The sequence below is a fragment of the Salminus brasiliensis genome, chromosome 5, assembly GCF_030463535.1.
Source record: "Salminus brasiliensis chromosome 5, fSalBra1.hap2, whole genome shotgun sequence".
Lineage (NCBI taxonomy): Eukaryota > Metazoa > Chordata > Actinopteri > Characiformes > Bryconidae > Salminus > Salminus brasiliensis.
The window spans coordinates 4249202-4264400 of record NC_132882.1 but is presented as its reverse complement, the minus strand read 5'-3'; the positions used below and the strand labels follow the sequence as shown (position 1 = coordinate 4264400).

At 42.2% G+C, this 15199-nt stretch overlaps 2 protein-coding genes across 4 annotated transcripts in view; one reads left to right on the top strand and one right to left on the bottom strand.

Annotated features, from left to right (window-relative positions):
- The window catches only part of arhgap21a (Rho GTPase activating protein 21a), a 145058-nt gene that overhangs the window by 83449 nt on the left and 46410 nt on the right, over window positions 1–15199 (top strand). For all 3 annotated transcript variants that reach the window (XM_072679274.1, XM_072679273.1, XM_072679272.1), the window contains exons 4-6: window positions 7996–8088; window positions 9144–9222; window positions 11075–11129. In XM_072679274.1, the coding sequence (XP_072535375.1) occupies window positions 7996–8088; window positions 9144–9222; window positions 11075–11129 (227 nt within the window). The remainder of the gene's footprint in view (window positions 1–7995; window positions 8089–9143; window positions 9223–11074; window positions 11130–15199) is intronic.
- Window positions 12773–15199, bottom strand: part of LOC140555793 (uncharacterized) — a gene marked incomplete at its 5' end in the record, with an annotated part of 3266 nt that continues 839 nt past the window's right edge. Inside the window, one exon of the mRNA XM_072679108.1 lies at window positions 12773–12852. Within this exon, the coding sequence (XP_072535209.1) occupies window positions 12773–12852 (80 nt within the window). The remainder of the gene's footprint in view (window positions 12853–15199) is intronic.

Below are 15199 nucleotides of genomic sequence, written 5' to 3'. Positions count from 1 at the left end.
TAAATAAATGCAGCCTGTCCGTCATCTTGGTTGTCCTTAAACCAGCTCGGTGTTGGGTTGGCCGTGGTCACCGCCGGCCTGTTTAGCTGTGCTCCTCTGCCTCTGTGTGGTATTTGGTGGCCTGTGTTTGACCTTGTGCTCTTTGCGTGGCTGGATTTGGCTGCTGCTACTGCTGCTGCAAACTCCCAGCAGGCTGTGCAGCGTGACATCTCTGGCTGCTTTCCAGTCCAGTCTTGGGCTGGTTTTGAGTTTCAGCGGAGGGGGGTGGTGGTAATAATAGTGATGATGATGATGATGATGATAGATGAGAAAGTTTGTAGTAGGTACACCATGTGTCCAAATGTTTGTGGACACCCTTTTCTAATGGTACTATACGCAGCACCCATTGTTGCTGACACAGATGTGCAAATGCACACACACACAGCTTGTCTAGGCCCTGTAGAGATGGATTGCCAATAGAATAGGACTATCTGGAGCAGATAGACATGAACCTATAGGCACCATGCTGCCTAATAATGCCAGGTATGGGCTATAGAGGGGTATAAAGCCCCCCAGCATTGAGCTGTAGAGCAGTGGAAGAACTGTGTTCTGTGGAATGATGGATGGTGGAGCTCCATTGAATGTTTTTGGGATGAGTTGGGGATGATGAGGTAGGGTGGTGATCATCTATGCAACATCCCGAACTCACTGATGCTCCTGTCGCTGAATGCAATCAGATATTCACATGGAGTTTCTGTGGCTAATGTGCCATAATGCTATGTAGCTGGAAGGTAATGGGAGCCTACACCCAACAATTAGCATTGTGCTACTTTCCAAGCGAATGACAAGGTTTCTGTGTTAAACATGGTTGTGTAATAGCATGCTTAGCTGGCTAGTGCTCATGATCCAGTGGCAGACAATATTAGCTCTCCACCACCACCACTAATTGACCACGCTACCCCTCTCCCTGTACTGAGACAGCCAATGAGAGCAGCGGTCACTAATACACAGCACTGACACCCCTAATACTGACAGGCTAAACCACAGCATGTTGACTCAATTAAAGTGTTATTGCTGTTCTCTTCTTTACAGTCGTGTTGCAGAGAGCACTCAGAGCTGTAATACACTGGACAAACCGAGTAACTGTCCCGAACTGACCTGGCCTGATGAGGTTAAAGCTGTAGATCCTTCTCCTCCAACGCAGGATATTGACTCTGGGTTGAGGCGAGGCCATGACCAACCAGATTTACACACAGTCGCACATCTGAGCCCCTCACTGGCTCGATACAGAGTGCATTGGCAGGCTCGAGGTCGGTCTGAATAATAAATCAGTCAGTAAATCAGAGTGCTGTAGTGAGGCTGTGTGCAGGTCTGGGTCGATAATTAATTAATAATTCATTCATCATGAAATAAAGGTCTGAATAATAGTGCTAGTTAATTCGAAAACCTGTACCATGGCTGTACTCAGACTGGACTTAATTACAAGCTATGGAAACAAAACACAAGCTAATTCAATAATAATTCAATCAAATCCTCACAGCAGTGTTCCAGCATCTAGTGTAACTCCTGCCCAAAGGAGTGGGCTTTGTTACTGCCTTGATTTTCAAGGAAATGCTGAAGTGTCCACAAACTTTTGGACACTGTAGATACTGTATGCAGCTCCGTAGAACATACCAATAAAACCACAGTTTCTCACATCAGCTGGTATTGGTCAGGTGTGTGTGTGTGTGTGTGTGTGTGTGTGTGTGTGTGTGTGTGTGTGTGTGTGTGTGTGTGTGAGCTGTGGAGCAGTGGAAGAACTGCGCTCTCTGGAATGATTGTGGTGGAGCTCCATCCAGTACCTCTGAGATGAGTTGGGGAGGTGAGGTGGTGATCATCATCCAACATCCTGACCTCACTAACGCTCTTGTGGCTGAATGCAATCAAATCCTCACAGCAATGCTCTTCTTCCCTGGACAGTAGAAACAGTTACTCCAACAAAAGCAGGATCAACTCTTTTGAAGAAATGGTGAACAAGCAGGTGTCCCAATACTTTTGTCCATACAGTGTCTCATGGATTTATTACTGTTTTGAAGAGCTGTCAGTAAACCCTGTTCTAGTGTCTGATGTCCAGCTGACTGTAAGAGCTGGTCAATCAGCATGACCGCTGTCACCAAGCTGGTCATCCATACCCAGCTAGCTTACCAGTAAAGGGTATGTTTTCGCCTGGATGACCAGCTTTTCAACCACCTTGACCATCAAAGACCAGCTACCAGCAAAAGCTGGTCTTGAGCTGGACAGACAGCGGCTCCCGCTGCTCACTCATTGGACAAACGGGAAATGGAGGGAAGGCCGGTGGTCGCTAGGCAACAAGCAGGATGAAGGCCAGCCAGTGGAGAGCAGCATAGCACACTAGTGTGTCAGTGTGCGCTGAGGAACACACACACACACACACACACACACACACACACACACACACTCCTGTGTGGGTTCAGCTGCCATGCCTTCATTTCGGCTTCACCGAACCGTTCACAGGATCATATGGGCACCCCTCACAACTCACGGGACCTCACGGGACCTCACGTGACGGGCCAGAGCCAGTATTTAGCCCGGTTTACACCCGATATTATATTGTACAGTGTTAGCAGCGCTGGGAGGTGAAGGCTAGCGTGTGTGTCCACTGACTCCCATGAGGCCTCGTCATCCTCTCAAGCTGCTGCTAGGACAGCACCTCTCTGAGTGATGAGGGGAGAGGGAGGCTAGCTGTCATTTCTGGCTAGCTTTATGGCTAACCCTATGGCTGTGGCTTCAGCGGGGGTCGAACACGCGACCTTCCAGTGATGGAGCCAAGTGCTTGTTGTGATTGGAAAATCCTTAATGAGCTGTTAATAGGCTTTAAAATCAATGTGGTCTGAATGGGAACCTACGATCATCAGGGGGAAATGAAGTGTGTGTGTGTGTGTGTGTGTGTGTGTGTGTGTGTGTGTGTGTGTGTGTTTGAGTGTTTGAGAGGCAGAGAGAATTCCTCTGTGTTGCGTAATTGTCTGGCTAACACAGAGAATGGGTGTCCACCCAGTCCCTGCAGAATAACATTATCCAACACAAAACACTCACAGCTAGTGGACCCAGCCCACAGTACCTCAGCCAGCTGTGTGTGTGTGTGTGTGTGTGTGTGTGTGTGTGTGTGTGTGTGTGTGTGTGTGTGTGTGTGTGTGTGTGTGTGAGAGTGTTGGAGAGAGAGTTAGAGAGCAAGCGAGCAAGTCAGTCAGGGCATACTGTGTTTCTGTCTTAGACTCCTCTGCTCTGTCCAATGAACGAGCAGGTGTCCCAATACTTTTGTCCATACAGTGTATCATGGATTCATTGATTGTAATATGAGCTGATATTGAGAACTGTGTACTGTAGAACTGTGGAAATTGAAATGCTGAGTTAGAATATTGAACGTGCAGCTCTTTGCATGTACATTATAACATGTTGTAAGGTTTTCATTGCATATTCATTAACAGGGCTCTCCTTCAGAATTACATAATCATATTCAAGCATTTATTACGTGTTCATTCATGTGTAATGATTAGGGATGCGCTGATCCAGCCTTTTCAGTTCCGATATCGATACCGATACATAAACTTTGCATATCGGTTGATACCCAATACCAGTCCGATACCATAAACCGTATACCTCACCATGTGGGAGGGGCTTAAGGCATCAGGATTGACTTAAACATACTTTACTAACTTTGTAAAATTAAATATAAAAAAATTAACACAGATATAAATGTACTAAATTACTAATTAAATTTCTTTGTCACTAAAATAATAAACAATTGTGTATTCAAATTCAAAATAAGAGTCAAACTTCTTAAAATATAATAAAATAAATAAAATTAAAAAGCCAAAACTGAAAATAAGTAGCTTTACTTTGTCAAACACAAACAGTAATCAATCTTTTTTTTTTTTTTTAGTGTAATTCAAAATAAAGTCTAGCAGCTGAAGCTGAGATTAAATAAGTAAGTTGGCTAAACACACAAGCAGTAATCAAACATTACGAACATCTAAACATTTAGTTCAGTCTCACACCAACCAATCACAGTGAAAAGATCGGTTCCATGGGTCGGCTTAATTATCCGATACCCGATACAGCTAATTTAGTTAATATCGGGACCGATATCTGATCCTAATATGGGATCAGTGCATCTCTAGTAATGATCTTATTGTATGAATAATTAATAATGACCGTAGCGTCACCAGGGATTGTCTCTACAATTTCCCAATGACCGAATCAATGTTTAGGGCAGTTCAGGAGCCCCTTGATGATGTTTTTTTCGCTGTATCACACAGTAATGATACACTTTATGATGCAACATTAGAGTTACTGAAATGTGTAAAGTGTAATATTGGTGTGACGCTTATTATAGTGTTATGTTGGAGTAACTTGTAGTATTACAGTATGAAATTGGGGTTTCTAGTAATATTAAAGTGTAATATTGCAGTTATTAGTAATATTAACATTACTACCCTTAGTATTATGGTGTAATATTGGAATTACGCTTAGTATTGAGGTGTAATAATGGAGTTACGCTTGGTATTAACGTTTACTATTGGCGTTAGTAGTATTAAGGTGTAATATTGGAGCTATTAGTAGTATTAAGGTGTAATATTGGAGTTATTAGTAGTATTAAGGTGTAATAATGGAGTTATTAGTAGTATTAAGGTGTAATATTGGAGTTATTAGTAGTATTAAGGTGTAATAATGGAGTTAAGCTTAGTATTAAGGTGTAATAATGGAGTTATTAGTAGTATTAAGGTGTAATAATGGAGTTAAGCTTAGTATTAAGGTGTAATAATGGAGTTATTAGTAGTATTAAGGTGTAATAATGGAGTTATTAGTAGTATTAAGGTGTAATAATGGAGTTATTAGTAGTATTAAGGTGTAATAATGGAGTTAAGCTTAGTATTAAGGTGTAATAATGGAGTTATTAGTAGTATTAAGGTGTAATAATGGAGTTATTAGTAGTATTAAGGTGTAATAATGGAGTTATTAGTAGTATTAAGGTGTAATATTGGAGTTAAGCTTAGTATTAAGGTGTAATAATGGAGTTATTAGTAGTATTAAGGTGTAATAATGGAGTTATTAGTAGTATTAAGGTGTAATAATGGAGTTATTAGTAGTATTAAGGTGTAATATTGGAGTTACACTTAGTGTTAAGGTGTAATAATGGAGTTATTAGTAGGATTAAGGTGTAATAATGGAGTTATTAGTAGTATTAAGGTGTAATATTGGAGTTACACTTAGTGTTAAGGTGTAATAATGGAGTTATTAGTAGTGTTAAGGTGTAATAATGGAGTTATTAGTATTAAGGTGTAATATTGGAGTTATTAGTAGTGTTAAGGTGTAATAATGGAGTTATTAGTAGTATTAAGGTGTAATAATGGAGTTATTAGTAGTATTAAGGTGTAATAATGGAGTTATGGAATTGTATTATGCAAATATACAATTTAAAAATCAGTTGTCTGTAAATGGTTAAGAACTGAAGCAGCACATGGTGATATCTTGTGAGCACAGCTAAGTAAATTCGCTGTCTGTCTATATCTGTGGTGGTAGCAGGTTCCTCCTTCTGCTGGAGAGTGGTGAACGTGTCCCACAGTGTACCTGTGTGTTCATGCTCACACGGTCTTTCTTCATCAGGGCCGTCAGTGGAGGGAGACTATGGATTATGAGCATAAAAGCATGTCCACCTGCTCGTCCTGCTCCAGACCTGTAGTAATGCACTGTCTGCCCTCTGCTGGTGGTGTTCTGTAAAAGCATCCATATACAGTTACCACGAGGTCCGAACTGCCGGCCTAAATCATCTCACACTCTCCTCACACAGTGTGGAGGAGTTCGGGAACCTCTAATAGACTTGCGTAGGTGGTTTCTAACGCTGTATGACTCACTGCTGTCTGGAAACATGGGCCTGAGTATAGACACACAACTCTGACGTCTTCAGAGCAAGAATTTAACAAGATGTTGGATTCTGGCCCATGCGGACCTGACCTATTGGTATATTAATGACCGGGACTAGAGGTTTGGCAACCATTCTCAAATAGTCATGCCAGGAGAACGATCCCCACTCCATTACACCACCACCTCCACCAGCCTGGACTGTTTATAGCATGGATTCATGCTGTTGGTGCCAAATTCTGACCCCATCATCTGGGAGACTCGGCAGAAATCCTGCATCTTCAGGCCAGGCTACAGTTCTCCAGCGTTTGGTGAGCCTGGGCTGAGCCACTGCAGCCTCAGCTTTCTGGTCTTGGCTGATGGAAGTGGAACCTGATGCTGATGCTACTGAAAAGTCAACGAATTTACAGATTATTTGGTCAATTTAGTCTACAAATTGATTTGAATTGCAGTTAATATTATATCCTTAATCAAATATAGCACAAATTATGAGGTTCTGGATTTAAAAACGTATATTATATTAAATTATATATATTAAATTAATTATCTTTCTTTAAAAAAAAAATATCGGTCAGCTTAAAACATGGCAGTAAAATTCACCGCAATGGTCTAAGCTCAATATCTGGGCCGTACAGGAGATGGAGAGGGCGGATGAGGTGTTAAGAGGAGTGAAGGTGGTCAGCTTAATGGGTATTCAATAGAGAGTGTGCTCAAAGCCTTTTACTGTGTAACTCTATCATATAGATAATAATAACTATAGGCCATTTGTCCATTTCCTCCCTTCACCAGTACATCTCCATTAGCAAGACATGAGCACAACCCGACCCCACGGGTCAGACTTCGGGGAGTAACTATAGCAGGCAAGGCCTGCAGTGAATGTCAGTAGTAATCAGATTTAGCCCTTTGTAAATGCGATCCGGCGGCCGTAGCAGAGCATCTAGCCTTGTTCTAAGAGGCCATTAAGGCATTACTCCTTATTATCGTGATGATCGGATTGCGTTTGTGTGCTTTACGGTCTGAACTGAGGGTGTTAATATTTAAGATGCTGGTATTTAATGGTTCTGTAATATTTGATATGATTTAATTCAGCATCAGAAGTGAATTAATTCTCATTTCTATCAAAACGAGCCTCAAATAGACAAAAATCCTAGAAGTTCACCTAGTTATGGAATCAGCCAATCGTGTGTCAGCAGTGCATTGCTTTGAAGAATGCAGATACAGGGCGGCAGCTTTAGGTGTGGTTCACGTTAGAGATGCACCGATCCGATATTAGGATCAGATATCGGTCCCAATATTAACTAAACTAGCTCCAGAGATATGGGTTAGAGCTGGAGATATGGGTTAGATCACACACACACACACACACACACACACACACACACACACACACACACACACACACACATGGCAGGTGTGTTACATCATCCTTCACACAAACAGGACCGATTCCACTGCAGTACCTCAACACATCAGCAGAGGGAGACACACACAGCATACACAGCAGACCTGCACTTTACTCAGCGTTGCGTCATTCCTGTGTGTGTGTGTGTGTGTGTGTGTGTGTGTGTGTGTGTGTGTGTGTGTGTGATCTGACCCATATTCCTCTTCCATATAAAGACAGAAGAGGAAAAGGATGAAAAATAACAGACAAAAGTTTGTGGACATCCTTTCTAATGAATGCCTTCAGCTACTTTAAGTTGCACCAACTGCTGACACAGATGTGCAAATACACACACACACACACACACACACACACACACACACACACACACAGCTTGTCTTTAAGTACTGCCAATAGAATAGGACTCCCTGCAGGAGCAGATAAACATGAGCCTATTGGCACCATGCTGTCTAATAATGCCAGGCGTGGGCTAGTAGAGGGGTATAAAGCCCCCCAGCATTGAGGAGCTGTGGAGCAGTGGAAGAGCTGTGTTCTCTGGAATGATGGATGGTGGTGGAGCTCCATCCAGTACTTCTGGGATGAGTGGGATGGTGATCGTCCAACGCCCTCCCCCTCACTAATGTCTTGTGGTCTGTGAGGTGTTTTGAGGTGTTGTCCTAAAGCTGACCCTGTCCCCCATTCTCTATGTTCACCAGGGAGGCAGAGGAACCGTCTGGAGCCCATGGACACCATCTTTGTGAAGCAGGTGAAGGAGGGAGGCCCCGCCCACGGAGCTGGACTCTGCACAGGTAAATCGGCACACCTGGGTCTCCATGGAGACCAGACACTGTGTTACTGGACGGAAGCGAAGCAGACAGGAGTACTGGCCCTCGGTGCCGTCACAGGGACGGTGGGTCAGAGAGAAGGTACAGGCTCTGATAGACACCGGTAGTGCTGCCACACTGCAGAAGTGGTAGGTGGGCAAAGGAAAATATTATAAATATGATCAATATATTTAATTATTGATTCAATTAATTATTAATGAATTGTTATTATTTTAATCTAGGTTTGAAGATCAGTTGACTTATTTCTGGATGTTTCTTACGTGTTTAAAGTCGTTTAATAAAAAAAAATGTCTTTTTGTAGAAATAATTCTAAAATGTTTTTATAATAATCAAAAAAATTAATTTCACACGTTTTAAAATGAGTTGAGATGATTTCTCTTTGCAGGACATCGTTTTTTACAGCGTAGATGTTTTCAATGTTGAGCAACTTTAAGCAAATAGTGCTAAAACACCAGGCTTAAGAGCTCTGCTGCTGTGAATACATCGATCTGCCATAACATTAAAACCACTGACAGGTGAAGCGAGTAACACTGATAACATCTGGCTCCGGTGGCTCCTGTCAGAGGGTGCATGTACAGTATTAGGCAGCGAATGAAGTGAATGGTCAGTTCTTGGCGGTGATGAAGGGGTTAAAAGTAGGAAAAATGGACAAGAGTAAGAATCCGAGACACTTTGAGAAGAACCTGAAACTGTGAGGTTCTAGACAATGACTGGGTCAGAACCTCTCCAAAACATCAGGCAGGTCTTGTGGGGGGTTCCTGGTATAGTGTTTATTATTTGTCTAGTTCTGTGTGAACACTGACCATAAATAGAGTAACTGTGTGTGTGTGTGTGTGTGTGTGTGTGTGTGTGTGTGTGTGTGTGTGTGTGTGTGTGTATGTGTGTGTGTGTGTGTGTGTGCGTGTGTGTGTGTATACATACATCTGTCTGTTTTTTTCAGTTTCACAGTTATCATCACTTTAAGCAAAACCAGCCCCAGGCTAACCCCTTTACCTCCTCTCTCTCCTCCTCTTCCTCAGGGGACCGGATAGTGAAGGTCAATGGAGAGAGTATAATTGGAAAGACGTATTCCCAAGTGATAGCATTGATACAGAACAGGTAACTCTCTCCTCTCTCCTCTCCTCTCCTCTCCTCTCCTCTCTCCTCTCCTCTCCTCTCCTCTCTCCTTTCTCCTCTCCTCTCTACTCTCCTCTCTCCTCTCCTCTCCTCTCCTCTCCTCTCCTCTCTCCTCTCCTCTCCTCTCTCCTCTCTCCTCTCTCCTCTCCTCTCCTCTCCTTTCCTCTCCTCTCTCCTCTCCTCTCTCTCCTCTCCTCTCCTCTCCTCTCTCCCCTCTCCTCTCCTCCTCTCTCCTCTCTCCTCTCCTCTCCTCTCCTATCCTCTCTCCTCTCTCCTCTCTCTCCTCTCTCCTCTCTCCTCTCTTTTACTCTCTTTGGCTTTTTCTTGATTATTTAGTTAGTTTAGTCTCTTCTTCTTTCTTTGTTTTATTTATTTACTTATTTATTATTTTCCTTCTTTTTTTGTCTTTTCATTGTTTTTTCCTTTTTTTTCTTCTTTCTTTTGTTTCCTTTTTCTCTTCCTCCTTTAATTTCTTCCCTTTTTTCCATCTTCTACTGTCCCTTCTTCCCTGGAAACAAATTGTAATTGAAGCTCATCATGTTCATGAAAGGCATGGTAAAATCAGACTTTCATCCTACATCTGAGAAACGTGTCTTTAGTATGATCTGATCTGTTAAATGATCTGATCTGTTAAATGATGAAGGAAAAATAGGAAGCAGGAATTCTTCTCTTTCTGCCCCTCCTACGTTATTCCTCCAGTACTGGAGATGTTGAGGGTGTTCTATATCAGTGTGAGTCACCTGTTGGTTTGACGTTATCAGTGTAAACGATTGTGGTTCTGCAGTGAAGTGGACTGTGTGGGTTTTTAATCCTGAATCTAATCTTTGCCTCATTTTCCCAAAGCTCAGGCTAAACTGCCAGCCAGCAGGATGCTAGATCTCCCATATCCCCCTCATCTTCATGTGAAATTCCTAACAGTGCCTAATGACCTAATGGGCCTGGGTTAGTGGATTAGTCCTGGAGAGGTTTTACATTGGTCTAAATAACTGTAATCTTTCATATGATGACAAATCATACAGAAAATGACTCCTTAAAGAATGACAGGCCTCATGTTGTTGTTGTTGTTGTTTTATATGGAAAATCAGCGCTTACTCAGCATGAAACCCTGGAGTTTAGGTCGGGTAGTCGACCCTTATCATAAATTAGGTTCACTTTCCACTGTAACCGATGCTTCCATCAGCTGGTGTCTTTACAGAAAGTCTGGTCATGGTAGAATAATAAGAGTTCAGCATATGAAAGTGACTCTAACTTTGCTGTTATATATTTGGCGTTAAGGGATTAGTTTTAGGAATGAGGTTTGAAACCCAAGTCATGCTGCTTTACCATCAGCAGCTGGAGTCTGAAGGAGCACAATAGGCCGTGCTCTCTCCTGGAGGGTAGAGGGCGCTCTCTCCTCTCATCACTCTTAAAGCGCATCACTCTTAAAGCTCCGAGTGCGTCGGCTGCCTCGGCTGTTTGAAAAGAGGCTGAGGCTGGCATTGCGTATGTCATATGGAGGACTCCTCCGACATTGGCAACCCCAGCCTCCAGCTGCCGCCTCTCCGCCAGTCCTTACCCTCCTAGTGTCCGGAGCATTGCCAGTGCTGGGGTGGGTGGGTGGGTGTGTGTGTGTGTGTGTGTGTGTGTGTGTGTGTGTGTGTGTGTGTGTGTGTGTGTGGTGGGGGGTTATAAAGGATGGGTTGATTGGCAGAAAAGGCAGAAAGTTTAACAAACTGGTAAAAAAGAATTATAATACAAAGAAACTGTGTGTGTGTGTGTGTGTGTGTGTGTGTGTGTGTGTGTGTGTGTTTATTAGGAGTGGCTTTTAATGGTTTTTCTGTGTCTGTGTTTTCAGTGATGTGTCTCTGGAGCTGTGTGTGATGCCAAAAGATGAAGACATTTTACAGCTGGTGGGTCTCTCTGTTTCTGAGCGTGTCTGCATAGGTTGTCTGTCTCCTTTTGTTCCTTTTGTTTGTTTGTTTGTTTGTTTGTTTTATTTCTTAAGATGTTCTGTAGCAGCACATGCACAGATACATTCGGTCACTCCTGCACTCGGTCACTCCTGCCTTTCCTCTTTTCATTCTTCTTTTTTCTACTCATTTCTACCAATAGACTGTCACCACCCCAAATGTTTGTGGACACCCCTTCTAAAGAATGCATTCAGCTACTTTAAGTTACACCCATCACTGTGTTCCTCATTAGAACATCTCCAAAGTTCTCCTCTCTCATGGAGTCTAGTATTATTTAGAGTTCTCCTCAGATCAACACCTGGTTTGGTGGTAAATCAGGGCTTAATGATGGTAAATCAGGTGAGCTGCTGCTGCTGCTGCTGCTGCTGCTGCTGCTGATGGAGTTGAACACATCCTCCACACTGTGCTGGCTGGACTGGGGGGCGTCCAGGAGAACCCTGGAGGAACCGAGCCAGCTCTGTTCTTCAGACTAGCTCACCGACAAGATCTCACTACTTTCTTTCTTCAGAATGAAAAGCTCTTGTTTCTCCTTTTTACTGGATCTATGTTCACAGTAAAGTTGAATGTTATGATCCTTATTTACTTGTTTAATTACACTTAATTACGCTATTAAATAAGTAAACTTATACGCACTTATGTGGAATTGCTGCGCCGATCCGCAAGTCAAATTGCCGGATCTGCCTTTTCCTGTTTTGGAACACTGCAGCGATATGGCCTAGCAGTGTGGTTCTGACTCAGTCCCCTATTCATGCTAAATTGCTAAACGCCAGACAGACCTGCATACCTGAACCTCTGCTCACAGAGAGCAGCTCCCTAACCCTAGAGGCGATAGCTCTGTAAGACACTGTAAGACACGGCATTGTCTATACACACACTCACTTCCACGTTCTAGATAACAGCGAGTCATGCGGTGTCCTAAACCACATCTGTCATTCTCTTCTACTTGGTTCTGTGTCCCCTTGACTTAACAGCCTACGTTCTGTCAGATGTGGGTCACACCCGTCTCTGAGAGAGCTTCTGTCCACTTCAGCCCACTGGTTCAGCACTATATGTCCATAAGTTTGTGGACACCCCTTCTAATGAATGCATTCAGCTACTTTAAGTTGCATTCATTGCTGACACGGATGTGCAAATGAACACGCACTGCTTGTTGTTTGGTCACTGCCTGATGCCAGGCGTGGGCTAGAGGGGTGTAAAGCCTGTGGAGCAGTGGAGGAACCGTGTTCTCTGGAATGATGGTGGTGGTGGTGCTCCATCCAGTAGTTTTGGGATGAGTTGGGGATGATGATTGGTGATCATCCAACAGCCCGACCTCAGTAAAGCACTTGACGCTGAATGCAATCAATTCCTCACAGCAATGCTCCTCCTCCAAAATCTAGTAGAAAGTCTTCTTCCCTGGACAGTAGAGGCAGATACTCCAGCAGAATCAGGATCAACTCAAGCCTTGACTTCAGAAGAAAGCATGAAAGAGGAGCAGGTGTCCCAATACTTTTGTCCGTACAGTGTATGGCTGTGTGTGATTTCACTGGTCAGTCAAATTGTCTGTTGAGACAGTTGCCTTCAGACTTGGATCTCTGCAACCTTCAGTGGTCATCCTGGACCGTGGTAGAGTCAGGCTTGTGTTCTGCTTGGACAGGAAGCACAAGGTCAGTGGTGGAGTGGACTAAAGTGGACAGGAACTCTCCCAGAGACTGCTGTGAAGCTGATGAACTGACTGTGCTTTAATGACATACAGAGGTGTGTGTGTGTGTGTGTGTGTGTGTGTGTGTGTGTGTGTGTGTGTGTGTGTGTGTGTGCGCGTGTGTGTGTGTGTTTTTAAATGGGTGAGTGTAAACCCGCACAAAGATATGACTTGGCCCCTGACGAATTCCATAGTTCCCTCATCCACCTCAAGCCAAAGATAAGGATGGAGATTTGCACTCCTGATGTTGATCTCCTCTGCAGTGCTGAGGGGCTGAATGGAGCACAGTGAGCTCACTGAGCCTGTGAGACTTCAGCCGAAAGTGACCGAAAGACACTGTAGTAATATGTACTATAGACAACTACTACTACTGCTGCTCCGGTTCCTACTACTGCTACTATTACTACTAATAATAGCATTACTACTCCTGCTCCTACTTCTACTACATCTGCTGCTGCTACTAGTACTACTACTACTACTACTGCTGCTCCTACTCCTGCTACATCTGTTGCTGCTACTACTATTATTATTGCTACTACTTTCTTCTTTTGTTACTACTACTACTACTGCTCCTGCCACTACTACTTCTAATAATAGCATTACTACTACTGCTACTACTGCTGTGTTACCGTGACTACTGCTACTACAACCACTACTTCTGCTTCTACTCCTATTACTGCTGTTACTACTACTACTGCTTATGCCTTTACTGCTATTGCTACTACAAATACTGTTTCTGCTCCTGTGTCTACTGCTCCTATTACTACTACTGTTACTATTCTTACTGCTACTATTACTACTACTATTACTACTCTTACTGCTCCTATTACTACTACTATTACTACTACTGTTACTACTACTACTGCTTATGCCTTTACTGCTATCGCTACTACAAATACTGTTTCTGCTCCTGTGTCTACTGCTCCTATTACTACTACTGTTACTATTCTTACTGCTACTACTACTACTACTATTACTACTCTTACTGCTCCTATTACTACTCTTACTGCTCCTATTACTACTACTATTACAACTCTTACTGCTCCTATTACTACTCTTACTGCTCCTATTACTACTGCTATTACAACTCTTACTACTACTATTACTACTCTTACTACTACTATTACTACTCTTACTGCTACTATTACTACTCTTACTGCTCCTATTACTACTACTATTACAACTCTTACTACTACTATTACTACTCTTACTGCTCCTATTACTACTCTTACTGCTCCTATTACTACTACTATTACTACTCTTACTACTACTATTACTACTCTTACTGCTCCTATTACTACTCTTACTGCTCCTATTACTACTACTATTACTACTCTTACTACTACTATTACAACTCTTACTACTACTATTACAACTCTTACTACTACTATTACTACTCTTACTACTAGTATTACTACTCTTACTGCTACTATTACTACTCTTACTGCTCCTATTACTACTACTATTACAACTCTTACTACTACTATTACTACTCTTACTACTACTATTACTACTCTTACTGCTACTATTACTACTCTTACTGCTCCTATTACTACTACTATTACAACTCTTACTACTACTATTACTACTCTTACTGCTACTATTACAACTCTTACTACTACTATTACTACTCTTACTACTACTATTACTACTCTTACTGCTACTATTACTACTCTTACTGCTCCTATTACTACTACTATTACAACTCTTACTACTACTATTACTACTCTTACTACTACTATTACTACTCTTACTGCTACTATTACTACTCTTACTGCTCCTATTACTACTACTATTACAACTCTTACTACTACTATTACTACTCTTACTGCTACTATTACTACTCTTACTGCTCCTATTACTACTACTATTACTACTCTTACTACTACTATTACTACTCTTACTGCTCCTATTACTACTCTTACTGCTCCTATTACTACTACTATTACAACTCTTACTACTACTATTACTACTCTTACTACTACTATTACTACTCTTACTGCTCCTATTACTACTCTTACTACTACTATTACTACTCTTACTGCTACTATTACTACTCTTACTGCTCCTATTACTACTCTTACTGCTCCTATTACTACTCTTACTGCTCCTATTACTACTCTTACTGCTCCTATAACTACTACTATTACAACTCTTACTACTACTATTACTACTCTTACTACTACTATTACTACTCTTACTGCTCCTATTACTACTACTATTACAACTCTTACTACTACTATTACTACTCTTACTGCTCCTATTACTACTCTTACTGCTCCTATTACTACTACTATTACAACTCTTACTGCTACTATTACTACTCTTA